This window comes from Schistosoma mansoni, chromosome W, assembly GCF_000237925.1.
Source record: "Schistosoma mansoni strain Puerto Rico chromosome W, complete genome".
Classification (NCBI taxonomy): Eukaryota; Metazoa; Platyhelminthes; class Trematoda; order Strigeidida; family Schistosomatidae; genus Schistosoma; species Schistosoma mansoni.
Genome location: NC_031502.1, coordinates 37,187,513 through 37,207,426, shown reverse-complemented (window position 1 = coordinate 37,207,426; position 19,914 = coordinate 37,187,513). Strand labels below are relative to the sequence as shown.

The 19,914-nt window shown below is 32.2% G+C and overlaps 2 protein-coding genes and 1 non-coding gene across 3 annotated transcripts; 1 reads left to right on the top strand and 2 right to left on the bottom strand.

Moving 5' to 3' along the window:
* Window positions 1–3,459: 3,459 nt before the first annotated feature.
* Window positions 3,460–6,960, bottom strand: Smp_046000 (diras family, GTP-binding ras-like; the record flags this gene model as incomplete). Its single annotated transcript, XM_018789581.1, has 2 exons — window positions 3,460–4,173; window positions 6,952–6,960. The coding sequence occupies 2 exons, from the start codon at window positions 6,958–6,960 to the stop codon at window positions 3,460–3,462; spliced, it is 723 nt and encodes a 240-aa protein (XP_018655009.1).
* A 1,494-nt stretch (window positions 6,961–8,454) lies between these two features.
* On the bottom strand, window positions 8,455–19,761 carry Smp_045990 (diras family, GTP-binding ras-like; the record flags this gene model as incomplete). Its single annotated transcript, XM_018789580.1, has 2 exons — window positions 8,455–8,544; window positions 19,624–19,761. The coding sequence occupies 2 exons, from the start codon at window positions 19,759–19,761 to the stop codon at window positions 8,455–8,457; spliced, it is 228 nt and encodes a 75-aa protein (XP_018655008.1).
* Smp_tRNA_01831_Pseudo_GTG.1.1 lies at window positions 14,115–14,185 on the top strand. Its single transcript has one exon. It is a non-coding gene (tRNA).
* Window positions 19,762–19,914: the final 153 nt, after the last annotated feature.

Genomic DNA, 19,914 nt, shown 5'->3' with positions numbered 1-19,914 from the left:
ATTGTAATCTCCTGAAGAGAAATCAAAAAATGATAGAATATTTTATAACCTCTTACATTTTCGCTTTTTATTTTAATAAAATATTGGGGATTTTCCACATTTCCTAAATAAAAGCGATCCATTTGTTTATCCTAAATATTCAACTTGTCCTGTTGCTGATAATCAATTTCAAACCTGCAAGATATATTCAGCAGCAAAAACCTTGTGCCTGTTTTCTAATGATATTTGGATTCCCATGAAATGTTTATCAAACATAAATTATAGAATCCAGAAGAACATTTTCTCATGTTTTCTGTTTGTGCAAATATAAGCGACGTCAGGGTCTTAGTCATTTTGCGACGTGATGTTGATAGAATTTGATCAATACGATCTTAAAAGCAAACAAAGGAAGTTGATAGATATTTAAAATTAACAATCTCAGGTGAATATAAGACTCTTGGGATAAATCCATGTACATTGATCACGCATATTAGATAAAGCACAAGACTCAACACATGCTGATAGTAATAAACCTAAAATACTGATGAAATCAGCTGATGGGTTTGCAAAGAAGTAAGTCGAATCCTGGATTATACAGTTGGTTATAATTAAGATTAAACCCTACTAACAAAGCCCTTATATTCTGAGTTAATACTTCACTAAATGTTATATATTATTAAGATAATGAGATCACAGAGGGGTATATTATTATTTATGTGAGCGAATAATGTACATTATTTCTGTAATTCTTTTTGTATGACAATTTAAGATATTAAATCAAACAACGTTTGATCAACTTTTAGATTTGTTCGATCAATAGTATGATGTAAGATATTTTGGTTATCGCTTGTTATGCACATTCATATCCGTTTAAAAAAATATATTTTCATCTAAAATAGAACAGAAAATATACGCATTAAAATGAAAAGCAATCTTGAACTCAACGGATAAATTCATCCCTTTTTTCCCCCTATGTTTATATCTAAATTCCCATTATTTCTAGGAAGTATATGGTTGATTATAATCAATATTTTTGAAGAACTATAATGAAATTGATTTTTTCTTTTCATTCAATTTAGAAAACACTCCAGGGTTTCTTGTTGATCACCTCCAACCACCATCTTATCTCAACATAGTGCACGCAGTGACAAGCCACCTAGACTAGTGGCCACATTGCAACTTAATCGATAACATTCGATCAGCACTAAGAAAGACTGGAAACGCATAACATTGATCACCACCCAGTGATCAATCAATTGTGAAAACTCATTATTCCATAATTCCAAGAAAAAAAATTTTTTTCCTAACAGTTTTATGCATCATTTTCTATTATTTTTTTTATCATAATTCTATCAATTTCTATTATTTTAAATTTAATCTAAATATAGATAAATATTGTTTTATCATAAAATTGAACAAATTTGGCGCCATTATTTAAAAGCTTTTTAAAAATTTATACCTGATTGTAACCATATTGTTTTATTTTTATTATTCATCAAGATAAACAAAATTTTTAACGGAACAAAAGAGGACAGATCAAATTCTAATATTAAGAAATAAATGACACTGAGGACAGTGTCGATAATGAAATAGGTATACTAAAAAACACATTGCGAAATAATGGCTACCCAGATAAGTTCGTTAAAAAATACCTAGTAGTATATATTAATAAAAAAAAGTAATTGTGACACAGTGAGTAAAAGAACTTTCTATCTGAGACTAGACTTTAAAGGTGACATAGCGGGTGATATTCTAACACGCCGACAGAAAAGGTCTGTTGAAAGGACGTTTTACGCCGCCAAGTTACACATCATTTTCTCAACTAAACCAGTATTTACACAACTAATCAAGAATAAGTCACCGAAGATGGGCTCTTTCATATATGTAAACCAATTCAACTGCTCCTGTGGAGCTAGTTACATAGGCCGTACTCAGAGGGCTTTATCCTTGCGTATTCGTGAACATGTACCAGCATGGTTGCGAAAAGGAGTCACCAAATCCATTAACAACATCATCCTTTCTCACTTGGTAGATAATGAACATATCAAAATAGAGGGAGCTTTCTCTGTGTTATATGAAGTTCCGAAAAATCTACCTCAAGGAGCTAGATTACGATTACTTTACATAGCCGAAGCCATCTGGATCAACTTCAGAAAACCAAACTTATGCGTCCAGTAAAAGTATATCCAGCCTATATGTTTACCTTGGCCTACGACTGGATCACCGGATACCTAAACTAAATATTATAAACCACTTCTCCCCCTTTTTTTTCTTTTTTGATCACCTCTATCTTAATCTTCACAGCCATCATTCCCAATTCGTTTATCGTAATTACCTTGATAACACTCCTTTTATTACATATTATATGTTCACACAACAATCTTATTATTATTACTATTTATCATAATTATCTCAATTAACAAGATGAAATTCTCCTAATATGAATTTTATTCACACATATTTTTGGCATCTTCATTGCTCTTATTATACTGATTGTGACTGGACACTTTATTGCAAATCATTTTGACCTTTATTAAATGACCTATCTAATTTACAAATAACACAATTTTGAGGGATATATGTCGTAACAGATGCAAACGTTCACCATTTTCAACATATAACATTGTCAAATTAATTAACACATGCCTCATTTTGGCCTTTGTAAAATATCATAATAATTATGGACTTATCACTGTAGAGCCTGATGATGAAGTTATTAAAAAAAATTGTTCGCTCAAATACTGTTCATTTTTGAATAAATAATGGTATTATATTATTTTCATATATGCTTGAAATCATGAGTCAATTGAAGCTAGACCACCATGGAAAACCTGGAAGCACTGGACGGCCGTTTCGTCCTATTGTGGGATTCCTCAGCAGTGCGCATCCACGATCCCGCCTCACGAGATTCGAACCCAGGACCTACCAGTCTCGCGCCAGAGCACTTAACCGATAGACCACTGAGCTGGCCGGCATTTGACGGTGTTAATGTCTAGCTTCAACCAATCCACGAAGTTAAGCAACCATTTCACCAATGTTTTCAGTTAGTTGATATCTCCCAACAGACCTGGTTGAACTCCACTGGTCACTGCTTCTCACTAGAACTCCAGGAAGGAGCCAGTCACTAGTGAGCATATGATAAGGGGGTTTTCTGTGGAAATTTTAAGCAATTTTTATATATCCTTGAAATCATGAGTCAATTGAAGCCAGACCACCGTAGAAAACCTGGGAGCACTGGACGGCCATTTCGTCCTATTATGGGACTCCTCAGCACTGCGCATCCACGATTATTGAAATGACTATTTATACAGTTTGAATGTACTAAATGATCACTTTATTTAAACAAATTTAAAAAAAGACAAAATTTCCCTTTTTAAAGTATTTTATTTTCATAAATGAATAAATAATCTATAACTTTAAATAAAGAAAATAATTATTTTTTTTACAAAAATGGTCATAAATATGATTAGATACAAATCATTAGGTTTGTGCAAAATCTTTATTTTTATCTTCTTTAACTGTTCCAGTTGATTCTGAATAGGTCTTTATACTTAAAAATCGTTTCAACTTTGATGACGTTCTTGTGTCTTTTGATGTACCAGCAGTAGATCGTTCTTGTGTTGTACTTATTTGTTTAGGCATATCTAATGCATCAACAATTGATGTGGAATTATTAAAAGTTGTACCATTACTGCTACCAACACCAGTGTTTACAACACCGATTGTTTCATTAGTTTGTGTTTCATTTGGACGACGTTTAAAAAATGATACAAAACGTGAACGTGATTTTGTTTCACCTACTAATGTCATATTACGTCGTGTTTCCATTTTTAATAATTCTTGAAAAACTTCTTTAACATTTAAATTTGATTTGGCTGATGTTTCCATAAAACCACATTTCCATTTTTGAGCTAATGCTTTACCATGTGCTGGACTAACTTCTCGATTATCATTTTCATCAACTTTATTTCCAACGAGCATAATTGGTATTTTTGGTAATTCTTCCATTTTAATTAATGCTAGTTCAGTGTACAATGGTTGCAATTCATCAAATGAAGCTTTGTTAGTTATGGAATATACAAGTATAAATGCATGTGCTTTATTAATGCTCAGTCGTTGCATAGCTGGAAATTGATGGCTGCCAGTAGTATCAGTAATTTGTAATGTGCATACTTGTCTATTACAGCTGATTACCTGGAAAGGATGAGAGAAAAAACAAACATACAAATGTATGAATATGTTAATTACTGAATGAAAGACGTTAACTCACTGTAGAAGTTCAATTACTGAATCACATATTCGTCGATTATGCAATTTATCATCTTTTAACCAGATTAATCTTATCATCAACATTCTAAATATCATAGCTTACAGACAAGTTTATGTAAATGCTGATACATGGTTGAAACCCACTCATTTCTTTGTTCTTAGTAAAACAGTTTATTAATAAAATACTGTACAATGTTTCATTTAAACAAATGGGATTTTATTGCAAGGTGTTTACTATTGGTGAGATGTTTTATTTTCATGGAAGTCCAAAAGGCTTTGATTAAATCTTTTGAATAATTAAGCATATTACAATCCAAATGTAATTTTACAGCAACCATAAGTAGATTTTCATTACAATTAGTAGTTATGATACTGATAATTTTTTAGAGTCAATGGTGAGTTTTAAATGTGACGGAACACAGCATATATCACGTCGCATTGATTAAAATGTACAGAAACCATTGTCTTATTAAAATGTATATTTTATCAGTCATTTATATCACCTATGAAATGATTAGAATCAGTGATTAGTAAAGTGTTTATTTAGGAACTCTTAACAATGTATACAGGCCAAACCTCATGTCTCACAATGGGCATGAAGCCTGTAAAACAGGAAGTAAATATTTTATATCTTACGTTTTCATAGTCAGTGAGAAAAATTGGTACTATATATGTAGATAATGAATATACAGGGTTGGGAAATCCTATTAGTCTATAGAGTCAACTTACTGTTATTTAAGTATAAATGAATTAGCGTAAATGGTTAGCAGGTAAATTGTTAATTGTTCATCATAAGCAACTTTTGTGCAGTAACAACAAGAATACTTGACGTTCTATATCACTACTCACTTAACATCAGCAGGATGTCCTAATATTCCTGTACAGAGCCAACAGTCCCCAAATGATACTTTACATTATCGTAATCCATGTGACAATTTTTGAGCCAAATCAATTCAAATAATTTGAAATCATGTACCTATCCTTTACATATGACATTACTATCTGTATCATGCTTATAAGTAGGCATTCGTTCTGTAAATATTTTCAAAATAGCACTTATTTATTTCTTTAAAACAGCACGAAAATCTACAATTTGTCAAATCGCCTCTGTGTAAAGAAGACTTAAGGCTATATTAATATATTTTTGACCATTCATGTTTAGTATTCTTGGTTAAACTGAATATATTCCTTGTACTTTTATCTCGTTTTATCTAGTCTAGACAATCTCACATTGATTATCATTTATTTAACTAACAGTATAATATATAGAGCAGTATCATTTCAAATATCTCTCTTAATAAGCAATAAAAATATGACTACTGAAGTCTAATAAATAGATTGTTCATATTACCATGATTACCCATCCTCGGGGCTGATTTTCTTAGCAATTATAATTTCCGGATATAATTGTAAACATTTGCTAAATAACAGTTTTGATAATTACGGATGACTTTTTCTCTTATTATTATCTGCCTTCTTTCTTTTTCATAACCATCTCTGTTAATAATATTGACTTGTATTGAATTTTATGAGAGTTAGTCAAGATGGAATTTAATCTAACAGAACGAGAGATAGCTAACAAACAATTAAATATTAGAATCAGAAGGGGTTTTGTGGAGATTTCAGTATTTTCATAGTTGACTAACTTCAAGATACATGTCCTGGAGTTCTAGTGGGAAACAGTGACCAGTGGAGTCCAAACATGTTTATTGTGAGATAAAAATTCACTGAAGACAATTGGTGAATGTTTGCTCAAACTTCGTGGATTGGTTGAAGTTAGACATTAACACCGTCAAATGCCGGCCAGCTCAGTGGTCTATCGGTTAAGTGCTCTGGCGCGAGACTGGTAGGTCCTGGGTTCGAATCTCGTGAGGTGGGATCGTGGATGCGCACTGCTGAGGAATCCCACAATAGGACGAAACGGCCGTCCAGTGCTTCCAGGTTTTCCATGGTGGTCTATCTTCAATTGACTCATGATTTCAACTATGAAAATTAAATATTAGCTTTAAAGATGTTGATATTTCTTATAGCTTATTGAATATATCTAATAAGATCTCAGATAGTTACTATTATAAAGACACTTTATTAATAAATATGTCAAATTTTCATTCACCTAGATGTATAAGTTATTTGAGTCGATAAATTATATATATAGAATTATTTATAAGCACCGGGAATTGGAAGCAGATATCAAAGTGATGAGTAGAAACTGGAAACAACTGGAAAGGGTCGCCCATGATAGAGTTCGATGCAGAATGATGGTGGGCTGCCTATGCTCTTGTACGAGCTGTAACAGGCGTAAGTAAATGAGTAATTATGTACAGGCAAAGCCAACACAAGATACATATCTTAAATATGACCATTGATAACAGCACATTTATAACAAGTATTCCACAAACTTTCATTTCTGAATTATGTTACTTTTGAGATCGATTCGAGCAATTGAAGTTATATTGAAAATGATTAATTCATAAAAAACAATTGAAGACTTAATGTATATTATTCTACAGTAATAAATAGAAGATCAAAACAAAAACAATGACTGGTGTATTTTTGTGGTGTACAACCACTAATTGTTTGAATTTTGGTCAAACAATCTTGTTGTTTTTAGTACTGAAATGTTTAAATTCCAGTCTTGGCAAAGTAATTGTCAAGCAATAACAGTTATAATTAATTTGAAATAAATAAAAGACTATAACTTACCTTTTCCATTGATTATATGAAGAAACATTGGTTTCCTTGTTATAGTTGAAGTGTACTACTTTATGACATCAAAAGTTTTATATTATCTACACATTTTTACGATTTATGGGTTAAATGTAACTGTTATGAAGTAATTTACTATGGAAACTTTATTACTTCCTATGCTTTATCAAGTAATTCATGTCTCAAAATGTAGGATAGACGCATCTCTTATTGTACTACTCGTAATGAAATCACAAAAGAAGGTTTGTAGAGATTGTTTAATTTCATAGTTTAGATTACGGAATAATTTTATTTGCATAATCATTGAAAACCTAGAGGTGACAGGTATCTGCTTGATTTTAGCATGGAACTCAACCTGGGCACATCCACGACCTCAATGAGGAAGTCAGCAACTCAAGGCTTGGGGTGAACACTTATAGTTTAGGTCAGTGGACTGGGATCCGATTAGTAACATTTCTAAATTCACTCAATTAGAGATATGAAAAAGTCATTATCTACTTTCATTAGTGAGTAGAAGACTCACGTTTAACATAGCTGAAGATAATGTGATCATTCGTGTAACATTCTTTGAATGATAAGAAATCCATAGAATCAATCTGAGTTGAATATTACTTTTGTATTCGGAAGTAATTAGATATTGAAGAATATGCAAGTGTTTAATGTTATAACTAAGACACTCTTCATTATCTTTTTACAGATAAATAGCATTTAGTTCCACTTCAATCACATTAACTCAGTATGCCTAGACATTTCTATGTGAATTTGTATAGGCTAAAATAAATTTAAGATTATTTAACAGCATAAGACCATTATCTTATATTGAAAAGAACTCAGAAGCACTAAATTAATATATTTGTCCTGGAGATCTATCCAGACTATTCAGAAACACTAAGTTTCAAAACGAGAACGATACCATATATATATGATAACGAGCTAAAAATCTCATTTGAATACAGTTTCTATGGTTGATTCATTACAGTCGATTAAAAGGGGGGGGGTGAATTTAGATTTTGTACTGAGTTTCAAATCTTATCATAAAAGAAAAAAAACATCGTCTGCTAGTTTAATATAATATCTTTAATTGAAATTTAAGCTGAAAAACAAGCATTAAAACGTTAAGCTAATCCTTAAAGGTTTTTAAAAATCACAGTCGTTTTAATACATTTATCTACTTAATAGTGTAGTGAACAGAACACGACTGGGGACAATCGCATGTGTCTAAGTAAAATTACAGACTATCTCAGTAAATTCTGACAACCATACAATGAACAGTCAATTTGCAAATTAACAAGCAATTGTCTCAATCTTCACCGTTTCTTCTCTAATTTCATTGTTCATGCAATTTCCTACCGATTGCGCTTCGTTTCAGTTCTTTCCTCATCGGTTTTCTGTCAAAATACATTCTATGTCTGACCAACACCATATACTACTTATATGGATATAAGTAGACCACACCACAATAGCACACTTACACAGAATATAACTGTCAATTAACATAATTTAAGCTGAACAATGATAAAACATTGGACGTTCAATCATTCCCTTTCTTGATACCTTGTCTAAATAATGATTTGAAACTAAGATCTTTTTCTATTCAAGGAGTAATAAATGAAGGATAAAGTTAAAGCAAATCATATCCTTATTCTCAATTCAACCTTATTGATTTGTCCGTTTCGCAGTAAACTATCTATTCTTTTTTGTCAGTAACGTTGAGATAAGTAAACTTAAGTCCAAAATGTTTATCACAACTCTAACTAGAATAGTTTCATTTCCTTGATATAAACTCTTTGGTAATATCGTTTCTATTTAATCAGACAACTCAGTGGAGAGTAGTTTAAAATCAGTTTCATTATAATAAATATTATTTTACAATGATCAGTTCTTCCCTAGCCAGTCTGATCATATAAAAATTAAATAGAATAGGTTTTATAAACAAGTTGTTCACTAAGGTTAGTATTTTATAGTAGGTAAGCTATCAATTCACAACAATTGATCAGCTGTCTTCAATTATACAAGCTGACAATAATAATTGCAGTGAGTACAACATAATATTCACATTTAAGATGAAGCAAAACAATTTGATTTAAAAATTATCTGTTCCTTTCTCTGTTGGTTTATTGTATCTACCTGTTAGCTAGTCATAACCTAAAACCTGTACATGCGTAGATTGGTTCAAGTTTCCATACCCGATTTGCACGGAGAGATGAAGTTGTCAAGTCGAATCTCGGAAGAGTAGAGTTAGTAACAGTAGGGGTGGTAGCAGAATAGTTAAAGCACCGAAAATACGATTCGAGAAGAAAATATAAGTTAGTGAAATAAAAACACATAACTTGTCATGATGAATTTAGAAGCTCAGAATTTAAAGAAAGATAGAGAATAGATGCATCTGCACCATCGCAAACGATTTTGAGCCATGACATTCAAAGTCTTTGAACATTTGCTGCGATAATCATGTGGACCCTAACCATGTAGTCTATACCTATTAACGTGGGTAAGTCCAATTGTAACTGACTTCATAGACTAATGTCATGTTTCGGTTTGGCCACTTTTAGCTTTCCTCAAGAACACTCCCACACCAAATAAAATCACCTGTCAAGGTAGGTGGTGGTTGAGAATATGTAACACATGTTCCAGCTAACTCGGTTGATGAGGATTTGCTACCTCGTCATCCGATTTCTCATCTTCACCAGTCAGATGGGATTAAATCTAGCTCCAAGATCTCAGTTAATCTAATTGCTAAAACTGGATCACCATCCTTAAAGATTTCAGGGGTTAATCCAGAAGACCTTACTGCTCACCTTCGATTTTGATTGCCCGTAGAGTTTTCATTCTCACAAAGGGTCGGAGGACTTACATCGGTTTGTGATTCTTGTTGCTTGTAGACGGTGGGTAACTGAAGTGTGACTGAAGGCCAATTGAAAGGCCCCCTAAAGTGATCTGCTCATCACTTCAATCACCTGAACTGATAGTGAATAGTAGTTCCATCTCTTTCCTAGATAGTTCCAGAGATAGCCGGATTTTTAATACTTGTTTCTTGATAAGTCTGAACATTTATCTACGGTTAACTATGGCTGCTGCTTTTCCCATCTCCTCTGTTTTGGCCACCCACCATTGCTCAAGATCATTATGTAGGCTTTTTATCAGCCCATGTTTAAGCTGTCTCTGCACTTTATCTTGTTTAGACCTAGACGGGATAAATTTCCAAGCATCTATCAGTGCTGTAAACGTCAATAAAATTCACTGAATTTTTGTAACCTTTTGGTCCAAGTTACTGGTAGATATCATGGCTGTTTCCACAGCTTTTTGAAAAAAACACCGAACTACATCGGGGCGAATATCATTTCCACTACCGACTAATTCCTTCTTTAGTTGTTTCTAAAATATATTCTTAACTTCTTTATCATTAGGTTGAACTCTAAGGGGGTTTTTTGCTATGGCTTTCCTACGTCTAGTAAAATGTAGGTAAATACGTGCTCAAACTAGAGAATGATCCGAGTCAAAACATTTGCTCCAGAATGAGCAACAATTTTCTATCAAGCTCCTCCAATGATGGCTAATCTCAATGTGATCTATTTGAGATCATCGATTTATCGATCGTGGAGGTCGCCACGTTAGATAATGTTTCTCCTTTTGTTTAAAGTTGGTGTTTGCCAGAAATAGACGCTTATCTGAGCATAATTGTAACAGACTTAATAATCAAGTAGGAAAATTACCAAGCATTGGACAAATACAAAGAGAATTCATCTATGAATTAATTTTTTTGATACAATGTAACGTAAATTATTCTGTAAATACTTGTCTATTTATCTTTCTATCATGGTTACTATCATTTATCAAAAATTATTTATAGTAATCTAGCCAGAAATCGATAACTTGATAAATATTTTGGTCAAATCGAAAAAAGAAACTTGATAAAAAACATTAGTAGTGGTGTATTCTTTACATAAAATTGTTCATTATGCATAATATTCAGTGGACGGAAAAGAAAATGAATTCTGTTTTCTATATGATTGCTTGAAAAGTAGGCAAATTGGGTAATAGATAGTGATTTTATTCTGACAGTATTCTAAAGGATTAAATTCACTTAGTATTGTTTGTTTGAATCTTCCTCTTGATGTTTGGGACTGCAACTGGTCAGTCTCTTATTGGCATATGTGCATACTGTGCGTATTGCCTCGATATTGCCCTAATTCACAAGCATTGTAAACATAGGTGAATAGTGGGTTCGATTCCCAGAGTGAACATCAACTCTGAGATGCAGGTATATCCAGCTGACGAGCCCCAAATAGGACGAAACGCGCGTTTTGGATTCCACTGCTAGCCACTATCCATCTTTGCTTACAATGCTTGTAAATTATGTCTATATCGAGGCAATACGCACAGTATGCACATATGCCAATTAGAGACTGACCAGTTGCAATCCTAAACATCAATGGGAAGATTCAAACAAACAATACTAAGTGAATACAAACTTCGCCTCATTGCACAAGCAAGTGGCTATCAGGACTCAGTAGCTGTGTGGATAATGCGATGGTGTTTGAAGCGAACGATGCTGGATTCGAGTCCCATGGTGAACATCAATTCTGACATGCAGGTACATCCAGCTGACGAGTCCCAAATAGGATGAATCGCGCGTCCTGAATTCCACTGCTAGCCACTATCTATATTTGCTTACACTTCTAAAGGATTGTTTATTCATTTTTTGAGCAAAATAATGGATATATTGATTCTCATATTGTAAACCGCAAAAGTTATTTTTTCATGAAAATACTTTCGTAAGAATAATGTGTATGTTCTAATGGGGGTAAATCAATTTTCTGGTTATTTGTATATATGATTAAGCGTTCCTGTATATAATATGTTGTTATATTCTAGGACGAAACAGCCATCCAGTCCTTCTAGGTTTTCAGTAGTGGTATAATATTGATCGGTCCATGATCTCAATAAAAACCCAATAATCTCCACGGCTCTAAACTGTTGATTATCATTAAATTAAACTGTATTAAGAAATGTGGGATGATAACACATATGTATTGATGTAATTTACCGCCTTTAATAAAATTGATATTGAATTTCGAAGAAATAATTAAACATTGCATACATTTCTCTGTTTCGCCTAGTAAATAACTATATTGAAAATTGATAGTGTGTTTAGTAAAACACCACACAAGTGTTTATTGATTATATTTCGATGTGGCATATAGGGACAAATTTTGTTTTACATCAGAACAATACATACAAGTGAACAAGAAAGTTTCCACTTAGATCGTCATTAGGCTACATGAGTATTTATACATTTATATGTGAAATATTAAATCAGTCAAGGCAATTTATGAGTCATTGATCACAGTGAATTAGATTGCATATCTTCTCATAATAAGTAAAATGTATAAGTCGATGGTCAGGATACAGGTGTACTGCTGATAGTGATGGAGATAACAAATTAATAAAAGTTCTAATCAAGATGGATGGTGGCTAGCAGTGGAATTTAAGATTTAAGTTTCATCCTATTTGAGATGTTTAGTTATTTCACATCACTAACCGAAAACTCCTGTTATCGCAGTTTATTCATATCAAAAGTAAGACGAATAATATTGGTTGTCAGATGATCATCACGAATAACTGACTGATTAATTGCAGTTCTACACATCGATGTGAAGATTCAGACAAACAATACGAAAAAGAATTTAAACTTCACCCCATTATATAAGCTATTGACTATCCGGACTCACTAGCTAAGTGGATAACGCGATGGTGTTTGAAGCGAACGATGCTGGATTCGAGTCCCATGGTGAACATCAATTCTGACATGCAGGTACATCCAGCTGACGAGTCCCAAATAGGATGAATCGCGCGTCCTGGACTCCATTGCTGGCCACCACTCATATTTACTTATGATGTTTGTGACTTAAGGTAATATCGAGGCAATCCGCACAGTATGCACATGTGCCAATAAGAGACTGATCAATTGCAGTCGTGAATATCAATGATAAGATTCAGACAAAGAATATAAAATGAATTTGACCATCAAATCAGTTATTGAAAACAGGAAGCAGGTCATACTTTGATAAATAGACTTTAAAATAACAATCACTGGAGATTATTAAGGGTGTATGATAAAAATTGTTCAGATTTTCAAATAGTGAGTAATATAACAGAAAAGTGATAAAGAATAACAAACGAGTAGAGGATGTGGAGAACTCAGTAACATTGTTTATTAAGACATATCTAGTCTAAGAAAGGACAAAAATACCACGACATTTTTCTGGACATATAAACCAGGGTTATAGGTTTGGATACGTGTAGCTTCTGTAGAATTTATTGAAGTACTTGTCAAATGTAGTATTTCCTTCAACATTGTTTTAAAAATAAAACATATTTACCGAATTGATTGAGTAATTAATCAGTTGTCTATAAGTTTATACATCACAATATACACTGATCTTTTTAAAATCAATCAATTTTCTTTATTTATTTTTCATTGAGTTAGAAAGATTGAAATCTTATATGTTTGGGTAACATTTAGATGTTTTTGTTACCTTGACAACGTCTAGAAATATCTGACAATGATAGATATAGGCTTCTTAATATTATTTTCATTGAAGGAAATAACATATTAAATAGGATGTTTATATTATTGAAATAAGCTTCCTATATAATAATAATTATTAGAGAATAATCTTTTTTCATTGAATAAAATTCTTCTTTATTTTTTCCTATCTATTTCGTTATAATGTACTTTTGTTTCCCCCACCCACCAAAAAAATGAATTAAAAGGTAAACTTTTATCAAATTACATAAATATTTTGAAAACAAAAAAACAAACTATATTTACTTAGGGGGTTACATAAGATTAAGTTTTCTCTCTATTTTTTTAAATTAAATTCAACTTCGTTTTTTTTCTTTTCTTTTAGTTTGTTTTCGTTTTTGGTTGCCTAATCGACCAGTTTGTCAATGTTTTTTTCATTGTTTGATTACGATTAATATAATAAATAAAATAGTAATTTTACAAAGTAGAGATCTCGAAATCTATCAAAATAGTTAAATAGAATTAGATAAGTGTACTAAGGTAGTCACAATTGATTGATCACTAGGTGGTGATCAATGTCATGCGTGTCAAGTCTTTCTTACTGCTGATCGAATGCTATCGATCGGTCGCGGCCCGAGTAGCTCAGTGGTAACGTCTCTGACTGTGAAGCAGAGTGATACGGGATCAAATCCGTCAGGGGGCACCAGTTCCCTCAAGATTACAAGTACACCTTGCCGACGAGTGCCAAGTAGCACGAAACCCGTGTCCAGGGTTTCCTGTTGACCACCTCCAACCACCATCGTACTAAGGTAGTATTCAACTATTTGTTAATGTTCAATTAGCAAACAACATTGAAATGTACCCTGATATTTCAGTTTGTTTGGTAATACAAAGAATGTTGAATTTTTAGTGGCCCATTATCTGACTCCAGTTATATCGTAGGATGATTGCTATAGAAACATACATTTCTTTAATTCCCGTATATAATCATTGACTTAAATCAAATTAGTGAATAATGGAATGAAAATAAGTCAAATACGAGAATGGATTTCGAATACGTATATTTGATACAATGATTGATCCAGACAAACGATTAAAGAAACGAAGCGAAACTAAATGACACGCGGTGGGTAAGGCGTGTGAGCCAGCTCACTTTAATTAAGCGGTACTCAATATTTATGGTCAGACAAAAATAAGCTATAGACATGTGATGAGTAAGATAGGCAATGCACACATATGTACTCACATAAAAAAGTCAAGGTTGACAAGTGAATAATTAAAAAGGTCAAAATGTGGCTCAAGAAGGATGAATAAATTGGACTACCTCGAAGCTAGATTAAGCTATGTGGGCTTGTCATAGCAACCAACATTACAAATTAAAATCTAATGCTTTAACTTCAATCATCCAATAATAGAGAAAGGATCACATTCACCGTCATTGGTAAATCATTATCTTATCCTTCACTTGAATTCACAGGTCACAATCATTCAATAAAGCTGAAGTATTCATTTCTAATGAGCTAATTGTGGTAGGTTTAGCAATGATTTCTATATAACAAGCCCCATAACATCTTCAGATAAGGAAATTAACGCAGATATGTTACAGTTTCGTTCATTAAATCAAGTTGTAGGAACTCAAGATAATCTATTGCATTTTTATTTGTTGTGTTTTGTTGACTGTGGGTTTAAGAACTATATCCTAACAGTAAGGACAAGTGATCAATGGAATTCCTTTAAGTTATTCTCATTTCAATCGATTTTGTTTTGGATGGAAGATAAAATCAGGCTTACTTTTTAGGAAAAGTAAAACCTCTATTTTATAAGGATTTTAATTTTCTTGTTTTAGATGTTTACGATTGCAACTAATAAGTCACTTGATAAGGGACTGATCAGTGACTAGTAACATTAATGTGAAGATTCAAGTTTTTACTAATAATATACATATCTGTTGAATAAGTCAATGACTATCTGGACTCAAAAGCCCAAATAATAACTCATTTAGGTTTGAAGTGTAAGGTACTAAGTTCAAGTGTCAGAGTGAAAATCAACAATGGAGTGCAAGTACATTGAAATAACCAAAACCCTTCATACGACCGTTGGATTTCACTACTAACTATTATTTCACTTTAATAAATAAATACTTGTTTCATAAAAAGGGTAGAATATTTAAATAACACAGGACACCTTGAGATGGTGGTTAGAGGTAGTCGACAGGAAAACCCTGAACCTAGGTTTCGTGCTATTTTGGCACTAGTCAGCAAGCTGCACCTCGAATCTTGAGGGAGCGTCAGTTCTTTCCCACCACCCAGTGATCAACCAATTGTAAATAAATCTCACTCTTACAGGAGGTCGGTCGCGGCCCGGATAGCACAGTGGTAACATCTCTGATAGTGTAGCTGAGTGATAAAGGATCGATTCCATCAGGAAGCATCAGTTTTCTCAAGAATACAGGTACACCTTGCTGACGAGTGCTAAAATAGCACGAAACCTACGTCCAGGGTATCCTGTCAACTACCTCCAACCACCATTTCATCTCAACATGGTGTACACAATGTTGAGTCACCTAGGCTATTGGCCACATTACAACTTAGTCAATAAGATTTAATCTGCACTAAAAAGAACCTGATACACATGACATTGATCACCTTGAATAATGTCTGTTCTTTTTTTATTTCAAATAGCCAAACCTAATCTTCTATTCAGTTATTTCTTTATGATTCGAATGAATAACATAGTTTAAGTTATTATTTTCTTTAAATGGTAAAAATGATAAGAGTTTTCACCTGATAGATTATATCGTTTATATTTCTTTTCTTTCTGGTTGAAATTTCTCTTTCTAATTTTTTTTATTTTGTTTGAGTGGGGTGATGAACTTTTTAAAATATACTTTTGACTTTTTAGTTAGTTAAGAAATTCTGAACTTAAACTGGACTTAACTACTACGTAAATTTATTTTCTTTTTCTTTTTTTTTTTAAAAAAAAAATAAATTTCTGACCTAATTAATTATTTTTTTATTTCTCAAAAGGCTTTCAAAACTGTTATCCTAATTGGATGATAATTAAAAAGTTTGTTTTTTTAATCTGAAACTTCGTTAATATTCTTTTTTAAGGGCATATGACTTTCAGTTAGGTCCTTCTTTTTAAGAATACTACTTACCAGTTAAATTCAAGTATTATAAGTATGATTAATTATATTTGTTTGATTATGAATAGTTAGAGATGTATTGATTATGTAAACAGTTTCAATTTTTATTTTATTCAATGTATTCATTGAATTAGAGATAAACTGTTATTGTGAGCAAAGATGGATAGTGGCTAGCAGGGGAATTCAGGATGCGCGTTTCGTCCTATTTGGGACTCATCAGCTGGATGTACCTGCATGTCAGAATTGATGTTCACTCTAGGACTCGAACCCAGTACCTTTCGCTTCAAACACCATCGCGTTATCCACACAGCTACTGAGTCCTGATAGCCACTTGCTTGTGCAATGAGGTGAAGTTTGTATTCACTTAGTATTGTTTGTTTGAATCTTCCTATTGATGCTTCTGAATTAAGTCTATGTCGAGGCGATACGCACAGTTTACACATAATGCAATAGGAGACTGACCAGTTGCAGTCTTAAACATCATTGAGAAGATTCAAACAAACAATACAAAGTGAATTTAAACTGTTATGGGTTTGTTTTAATTCAAGTAATGGATACATTTACTTATTTTCAGTTCTGATATGTATGAATAAATATATAATTAGGTTAAGTGACATAAAAGACCATGGGTTTTTATCTTCGTGTATTAAGAGAATACTTTAATTATTATTCAAATAAAATACTTATGTAGATTATTCAATGTAAAATAAGGACTCCAAAAGTTCTGTTCCATACGTAAACATTCTTCTAAATGGCCATAGATTTCCAACTGTTAGATTTCACGGTATGTACATTATCTCATAAACACGGACTTATTAACTCAGTAGTCTATATTATCAATTATTTTATAAACCAAAATGAAAGTCATTCAATCCCTAGTACTGTTCAGTGATGTTTGGGCTAACAACAATCGTTGTTACAAACCTATTTTAATTAATAATAGAAAACTAAAATCTATAATTGATTATTAATATCCTTAATTGATTGTTTTACATACTTGTAATTTGTTTGATGTTAAGCTAAATTGCGTAATTGATCACTATCGTTAGTCTAAGATAGTTAGAAATAACGGAGATTCTTTAGTTTCTTTAAGATATCATCATTAAACAACTAGATGAACATGGCCATAGCAGAGGTTTTCAAATATATGATCAACTAATTAGTTAACATTTCACATCACGAAAAATGTATACTTAAATCTCTTTCTTTAAATATATAAAACATGATATAATCAAACCAAATAAACTATGACAGATCAGTGTATGGCAAGCTCTACTTTGAATATGACTAACACATTTGTAAATATGACTAGTGATATTTTCTTGCTATATTACCTATTCTTCTATGTTGCTTGTCTGCTGATGAATGAGACTAACATGTTTTGCATTATCTAGATGATATTTTCTGTAGTGGATTGTACCATGTCAAGCACAAATAGGTTATTCTAGCTTCTGGATAGACCAATTTATTCATTCTCCTCAAGTCAGATCTTGACATTGTCAATTATTCAATTATTAACGCTGACTGTTTTTTTTACATGATCGTATGTGTGTTAATTCCTTGCCCTATTTATTACTCGTCTGTAATTTATTTTTGGTCAGACTATAAATATCGCGTCACTCTCGGTCAAATAGAGTTGGCTCACTCTCCATCTCCACTGTGCTTCATTTCGTTTCGCTTCGCTCCCTTCTCTTCGTTTCCCTGATTGTCCGTCCAGATCAACGATTGTAAGAAATACATGTATTCAAAACCCATTCTCGTATTTGGCTCATTTTATTCCGTTATTCACTAACGAGATTCAATACGATGATTATATACAAGGGTAGCTGGGATATTTATTTCGATAACAATCATTCATACTATTCAATTGGTGTCAGATATGGAAACAAAAATGTTCAATTTCTCCCTACATATTCAGTTGATTCAAGTCCATATTGTTATCATTTGACTTATTTAGGTCATATTAACTGTTCAGTATGTTTACAAATTCAAGAAAATACCACACTAGTCATAAGTTTTCTTTAGAATTTTTAAGTTTATAACAGAAATCCAGGAAATATAACCTTTCAAATAGTTCTTGATTGAATTTAATTGATACTGGAACTAACGGAGGTCGTGTATGTAAACTACGTATAACACAAATTACATTTCCTTAACATTTTGCTTTATGTCTTAAGTATATTATTAAGCATTATAAATTTTAGCTTAATTACTTATCATACTATACATAATAACAAATTCAGTGTGATTGGTCAGTTAATTTTGCATGACCTGGTGGAGATAAAAACATGGTAAACGTCTAAGTACATAATTTATACTGATACCTTACAGAGAAGCTAGCACGGTGGGCATTGAATTGGAACACAAAACCTGTTAAAACGATTGCATTTCTACTTGACTGTTAAATTTTAAATGAACGGACTAAAGTTTAATACTTTTAATCTGAGATATCTGGATCAACTAGCCTTATATATCTGGATCAACTTAATAAATATGAAATAAAATTGACTAGTGGATGAATAAATAGTCCTTTTGACATCGGTTAATCAATTAATGATCTTGAGTTTTTTGTTAACTCACATTACACACTATCATCATGTCAAATAATAGTAAAAGAAGAGTTGAGTACAAATAGTTTTACACACAAAAGAACTCCATATTAGTAGATGTACTGTTTGTTGATTATTATGTTGAAAATCGAAGTTGTTCTTCAGTTCATAGGGATCACGCACATGCGTAGCAAGTTAATCTCACAGATAGCAGATAGAAATAATCAAAATGAATTTTGACAAGATCAAAACAGTTATCGGACGACTTCATGAATAATCTTTCAAGTAGACTAGATATTTTCTAAAGTCATTACATAAATTAATTAGAACACAGAATGAAACATATAGCTCACAAATATTCAACTGAAAGAATTTGAATGAACAGACAATAACTGAAATATACGATATTTATGATAGTTAATTTAAGACGTTAAGGGTTAGTTCACCTGTCTATATGTATCTTCTATAGTTGGAATATATGTCTCACGGAATGTTCCACGTACAAAACGAAGTACAAGTGATGTTTTACCAACTCCTCCTGAACCATATACAGCTACACGATAATCTGTGGGTTGTTCTGGCATTGTTCACAAATTCTATTACAAGAAATAAATACGTAGAATAAGTGAAATACATTTTTATTCATTTTAATTTTAAAAACACATTAATCAAAACTAATCCATAATGCTTATTTAAATTTTGATAACTTAATATCCTCAATATACTTAAACTAATCA